The following is a 6658-nucleotide window of genomic DNA, read 5'->3' as shown; positions in this document are numbered from 1 at the left end:
ACCTCCCAAACTTGTCCATACAGACTTATGTAGACCCCTGAGAACCACTACACATGGCGATAACCGTTATTTTCTCTGGCCAACAACTTGACAAGTTTATTGGTTAAAATTAACTTTTTTTCCCCCTCAAAAATACAAAGTAATAGTTGATTTTAAATTAACTTCTCAAAGAGTTTGCATTATTGCAATTATGTTGGTGTTTCTTGGACATCTTCCATGAAAAGAAATTTTAAAAATAAACTCATGGATTGTGCAGTGGAACGTTTCCCGTATACAAATGATATTTACTTCTGTATGCATATAGATTGTTACAAAGAATCAGATGGTTATCACAAAATATATTCTTTCACTGTTTTTTTTTTTTTTCAGTATCAAAAAAGGGCAGGAAAAAAAGAAGAAAATGAATAAATTGTTTTTACATACAACAAATTTGATATGTGGGAATGTATAGCTGGTCAGAAAACTAGGATAGTTCCACAATTCTGGCCACGGTTTGTGCAGAAAATATACGATAATCTCTTGCCCGATCAACTCTGATCGGAAAAAATATAGTTTCAGGTTTTTCTCTATTGCTATGCCTTCTTGGCCTGCAGCAACAAAGTTCATAGAACAGTGAGTTGAGTTCATACCTCCTTTTATCTCTCACTAGAAGACCAACTTGTATTTCAAGAACAAAAAAATTTATTACCTTTTTTAGATATTTCTTGTGAAGCTTCATTGCTCCAGTGCATGCTTTTTTGGCATCCAGATTTCCAGTCATGTCATTTAATATCTATCAGAGAAGAATAAGAAACAAGAGACCAAAATGGTCAGTCGAAACCATGATTTTTATTAGATAGAAACGAGTCTACCTAATTTGCAACCTCAAAAGTTATCCAACAACCCGAACCAATAAGTGCAACCAACCTCCTGAGTTGCCTAGTATTCTTTGTCATTTCTCATGCTTGAGTTCAGTTTAATGTATTATCTTTCTAACCTTAACTTTAATGTATTATCTTTCTAACCTTAACTGGTTGAAGGTTTCCCAAGGGATCAAGAAATGAGATTGAGAAACGAACCTTCACAACATCGTCCAGACCCCGAGCTTCTGTAAGTAGCTTTGTGCTCTTATCCTTCAAGACACTAGCAACAAGGAAAACAGAGATTGGAAGAGGAGCTTGTGAGTTCTTTGCTTTCAAGTTCTCCCTCTCGTATTTCCCACATTGACGCATCGATTTTGCTTTTCCTTTCGATCCCTCGCCTTTCTCATTGCCCATATCAGGTTCTTCATACATCGCAAATAGATCGGGATCATATTCCAGGGCCCACATCATCTGTTGCAACAGCAAACATGTAAAAAAATTTATACAATTTCTGGTGTCATCTTCAGCCACTATAGCACAAATGCAGAAAAAGGATCGGCTTTTAAATGAATCCTACATGCTCACTATACCCGATTAGTAACAACCTACTTACAAAATCTGTATGAGAGCATATGAACTTTCATATACTCGAGAAGAATCCTCGGATGTTACTTGATTTTTCATGTTTTAAACCCTTTAAAAGAAAGTTCTTTTACACATCGGGACTTCGAGCAACATATATTTAGGATATGTTTCCAAACACTCACTTATTAACCAGTAAAAATCAGAGATCGAAAAGTACCTCCCAGAGATACAAGGAATCACAAAAGGAAAACTCTCGACGGAACAAAACCATAAGCATCCTGAAAGCAAAAAGATAATCTCCACCGCCAAGTGTCTCTGTGTACATAAAAAGAACACCTTCTTTGTTACTTTCTTTCAGAAATAGAAGATAAAGATCAGAAATCATAATATGCAAATACCATAGAAGATAAAAGGTAGGTAATCCAACTCTAATCAATCATACAGAAATGTAAAGTTTAATGGACCAAAAGTATGGGAATTTTCTATAATCTGCAGATTAAAATACAGTTTAGAGACCAAACTAAAATCATCGGCTCAAATTGGAACATAAGTAAAACAGTTAAAATCATCAGCTGAATATCTTTATGTAAAATTTAAGTCTATGAGCAATACCTAAGTGCTGATGAAGTTTTGGATCAATGACTTGTGTGATAGCAGCCAAATTATTGAGTTGAGTCTCCACGCCGACAGAGCTATCAGTGCATCTGAAGTTCCCTCGCTTTAAAATTTGAAATAGAAATGCACCATGAGAATCTAAGAATGCTAATATAATTATGGAGAAGAAATAAAAATATTTAAGATCCTAAGACTAGCAGCACAGGCCTGAGTTTTTTACAGATGGTAGAAATGTATTTGGTTACGTAAAGAAACACAAAGAACTTGATTGGTTGATGAAGAGACAGAAAATCGTATAGTTAAACTCCACAGCATAATTTGTAGAATAACATCAGTGAAACCATGAGCCAGTTACTGGATATAATTGATATGCACGCGAAGGAGATAGATATCAAATACAAAGCAACATAAAAGTAAATTTACTCAAGTAGAAGAAAGGTTTAGTACCAATCTGCGCATCAGACGTTCAAAGCACCAAAATGCATCGCCTTCATCCTCAAGCAGCATTATCATGGGAGAACAAAGATCACTCATTCCTACTCAAAAAATATTCATACAGTCAGGTTCGGAACATTTAGGTTCTCCAATGTAATAGACAATTCCATGGCAGAATCCTCAAGGAGTAAAACTACGGGATAGTTTCAGTCATATATCAAAAGATAGCCACTATCAATACTCTAGAAAACTAATCTCGTTTTTCAGAAGAGAAGACTTTATCATAATTACCCACCTTGACAGTATCCAACATCTTTATCTATCCAGGCATAAACAGCAAGAATATCCCAAAGTTTTGACAAGTTTTCTTGCTTTTCATAGAATACCAATGTTCTGTCAGTCCGAACCACATCAAGACCTAGAATGAACATTTATATAATAGTGAGCTTCAAAATAAATTATAAAAAGTACAAACTGATTTATGGTACAACTGTCATATAAAAGTATATGAAATTAAATAATTAAATTACAAAAATGATAACATTGCTCTTATCCCACAGGTTAACTAAAATATCAAGATCGCTACTTCAAGTAGATGAAGCAAATAAGTAGTAGAAGTGAAGTAGTAAAGCAATCAAAATGTTGAAATTTAACTAATCTGTACATGTGCATGATTAAAGTCTCTACCAACCTATCTGATGTAAAGTAAGCATCCACTGAATTATTTTCGGATCCTTCACAGTTTCCAAATTATTAGAAGAAGTTGACCGTGAACCATCCAAATTGGCATCGGGGCCAGTATCTTGAGGTACAGCCGGACCTTTCTCCGGATTTGTTTCCAAGAGTACAAGTGGATCATGAATAGGCTGACCATCCTCTGTGATTACAGGAGCTGTGATGTATCTACCACTTCCAACAACAGGAAACATTTGGCGACAGTCTTCCTTCCAAGTGGCATACTCTATCCTGCAAGTTGAAAAGCTCACATCTCATTCATCTAATGTAGAGTAGTGCAACGATTTACAAAAAATACTTGGATCGATGTATCATATTTAAATGAAGTAACAGGAAAACAACTGGGGAAATCTTCTCATTTGCAAATAAATAATCTGTTTTCAGTTAGGATTATGGAGAGGCCCTGTTCCCTGCATTGTGCTCATGGTCCTTCCTCACTAATCCTAGAATAGGCTTTCCTCACCAAAAGGCTAACTCTTGGAGACAACGAGAGTTTTAAATTATTAAGTTTTCCACTTGGGGCTTCAGCCCAGAACCTTAGATGGGTATCTCCCAAATCATTACCATCGAGGTCATCTTTGGGAGTGCTGTTTCTTGGAAACTACAAAGAACAGTTCGAAGCTAAGTTGTTTGCCACCGATAATTGAGAAGAAAATGAAACTTAAATGAGTTTAGAATCCGTAGAAACAGTATATGGTGCATTAAGCAAATAATGTAGATTATCAAAGAGTAGCTTCTCACATTGTGCATCAAATTAGATGCAAAACAATTTAGTAATGTGAGAGAATTAAATAGTCACCTTCGACGCTGGCGAATCGCTTCTCTTTCCTCGAAGGTACTCATAGGATCATAACAACCAAGAAGAAATTCCCAAACTTCTCCTCTGATTGAAGGATGGATCCCCTGTATTATGTGGAAAATTTGGAAAAAGAAAAACTTTATCATTAGATCTTTGAACATTAGTGTCCAGACATTTTATTGCTACCTCCATTGCATATTTGCTTGAATATTCATAACTTCTCCAAAAAAACGAACTATTACATAATGGAATGATCACAGTGGTCAAAAGCAAACCAGTTATTAATTAGCAGATAAAGTTGACCAACTGCTAAAGAGTGTGCTTATCCAATACTCACACAATTAAACAGTATAAGCGGAATCAAACTCCCAAAAATATTTTAACATTGAAATTGAACTTACCCCACGATGGATGCGATTTAGAGTCTTTGATATGTCCAGTTGCCCTTCGGGATTAAAAGCTGCTTGCCATTTTCTAACACTTAAGGTTTTCCCAGCCTGCATGAAAATTGAATTATCAACTCTAAAAGTAACAAATGTGTTTCAAATTGGCAATCTTAGGTAAATAAAATATCTAAAAGCGAAATAGCAGTCTCATACAAAAATTTTATAGAAAGTGGTAATACACCACCATAGCTTCCCCTTTTTAAGCAACTAGAATGATATATGAGAAACAAATTAATCAGCAGGCAACACCATCCCCATCTTTCTGTCCTAAGGAGAACCAAAACCTTTATAACAAAAAAAAAAGAGCCCCAAAATCACAATATCTTCTAAATAATTTTCAAACAACTAGAATGATATATGAAAAAGAAAAACAAATTAATCAGCAGGCAACACCATTCTCATCTTTCTGTCCTAAGGAGGACCTAAACATTTATAACAAAGAGAATGAACCTCAAAATCATTATATCTTCTAAATCATTTGTCTGAAAACCTAAATACATGCAAGCATTGTTATTCAGCCAACCAGTTTTTCTACCCTAATACACACCAATGGTCAAATAGCCAACAGAAAACCCCAAGTCCTAAAAATGTGCTGTCGCCAGTTAAAGTTTAGAAAGAAAAAAAAAACATTAAAAATAAATAAATAAAAGCTCAGTATGCAAAAGTAAGAACCAAAAAGGTCACCAGGTTGACCATGGCTTGAAAGAACCACTAAGGATGAGACTTATCTAAATAAAACTATCCTGTTCTGGCCCATCAAAGCTTTCAACCATGGAAAAAGAAACCAAGATCAAGCAATTTTGAATGATGCAGCTAAGCTATGACCCATCAAAACTATGATCCTACAATTGGGACATCGTCAAATGAGGTGTAGATTCATTGAAGCTAAACAAAAGGGGTATTATGAAGAAAATAAAAGAAGAAGGAAACTGACCCTGATCTTGAAACGGGTTTTGGGAACATCGGTGCACTCAGGGCGAACCTCATAGAAAGAATCAGCAGGAGCTCCAGCGTCTCTCCACATTCCCAACAGACACCAAAAATAACTTCCGAGAGATGATCAAAGAAGAAACTAAAAATCGATAACCAAGTACAAATTAAACAAGCCCCAAATCAAGAAATCCGCTTACCCCCAAAAGATGATCAGACCCCAAGAAGAGTATAAAAGAAAGAAAACCCAAAATCAAGAAAAGGAAGAAGAAGAAGAATGAGAAGGAGAAACAAAAGGGGAAAAGTAATAAAATTATGAAACACCCAGAAGAGAAATTTTGAAAAGAGGGGTCCGGGGGTGTGAGGCTGGGTAAGAAGATCCAGCTCCAAATAACCAGCTAAAAAACCCAAAAATAAATATACACAAGAACAACAAAACAACAGCTAAATGGGGCGGAGAAAATTGAAAAATAATTTTTTTAAAAAAACAAAAAAAAAAGTAAAATACTAATAAATCTAGAAATTTGTTATTTTTATTGGATATTTAAAAAAAGGGGGAGTTTTTTAAGTTGTAAGAATGGTTGTGAATGGTAAGGAAGCACATGGCGCTGTTATTAGTCTGTCACAGTTTTTCTCTTACTATGTCAAAGTTCCTGTTTTTGGCCCTTTAACAATGACCGTTTAATACGTTAAATTAACCTCCTTAATCCATTACTTTACTCTTTTTTTTTTTACCCAAATTAACTGTTTTTTGGCTTTTCATATGGGGTCTTTCTTTTTTTTGCGTATTTTAGTTTTCTTTTTCTTTTCTTTTCTTTTTTTACATTTACGTATTTTTGGTAAATTATCCTCTTTTTTATCTTTCTTTTTGTAGTTATTTACTCTGCCTTTATTTGCGGGAAAAAGAACAGAAAAATAAATAAAGACAAGAGGGTAAGTAAAAATAATAATAATGTAAGGTTTGGTCACGCGCTTTTTTATGGGGTTTTAACACGCGCGTATATGTGTTTTGTGGATTTAAATATTGTAATTGAAAGACGAAGAGCGTGGTGTCCACGACATTGTTTGGCCCCCACATTCTACACGGTCGCTACTCGTTGTTGACTCTGACCAGAGTTGTTGACTTTGACTTAGGTTGGCCTAAGAACAAAACTCGTTTGATCCAAAACTACATAAGAAAAAAATTCATGTAATAATTTGATCTTTTTTGTAACGATGTACGGTCTATTCAGATTAATTAGAGAAAAAAATCTTTAATCTATTTATTTTAA

The 6658-nt window shown here is 34.8% G+C and overlaps 1 protein-coding gene across 1 annotated transcript; it reads right to left on the bottom strand.

Annotated features, from left to right (window-relative positions):
• Window positions 1-270: 270 nt before the first annotated feature.
• On the bottom strand, window positions 271-5820 carry LOC120092085 (GTPase-activating protein GYP7). The gene is made up of 11 exons (XM_039050286.1): window positions 5392-5820; window positions 4413-4508; window positions 4012-4115; window positions 3169-3443; window positions 2773-2895; window positions 2490-2578; window positions 2040-2145; window positions 1645-1742; window positions 1059-1313; window positions 689-772; window positions 271-587 (listed from the first exon to the last, which is right to left on the bottom strand). The coding sequence occupies exons 1-11, from the start codon at window positions 5479-5481 to the stop codon at window positions 573-575; spliced, it is 1335 nt and encodes a 444-aa protein (XP_038906214.1). The 5' UTR covers window positions 5482-5820; the 3' UTR covers window positions 271-572.
• Between the last annotated feature and the right edge of the window lie 838 nt (window positions 5821-6658).

Source organism: Benincasa hispida, chromosome 11 (assembly GCF_009727055.1).
Source record: "Benincasa hispida cultivar B227 chromosome 11, ASM972705v1, whole genome shotgun sequence".
NCBI lineage: Eukaryota > Viridiplantae > Streptophyta > Magnoliopsida > Cucurbitales > Cucurbitaceae > Benincasa > Benincasa hispida.
The sequence above is the reverse complement of the archived record's forward strand: the minus strand, read 5'-3'. Positions and strand labels throughout refer to the sequence as shown.

Bases quoted from the DNA above. Each gene is read 5' to 3' on its own strand.
- LOC120092085 (XM_039050286.1), bottom strand. From the start codon at position 5,481: ATGTGGAGAGACGCTGGAGCTCCTGCTGATTCTTTCTATGAGGTTCGC. The intron at 4,116-4,412 runs GTAAGTTCAATT...CACATAATACAG, and splicing joins TAAATCGCATCCATCGTGGG to GGGATCCATCCTTCAATCAG. The intron at 1,743-2,039 runs GTATTGCTCATA...TTATGTACACAG, and splicing joins AAAACTTCATCAGCACTTAG to AGACACTTGGCGGTGGAGAT.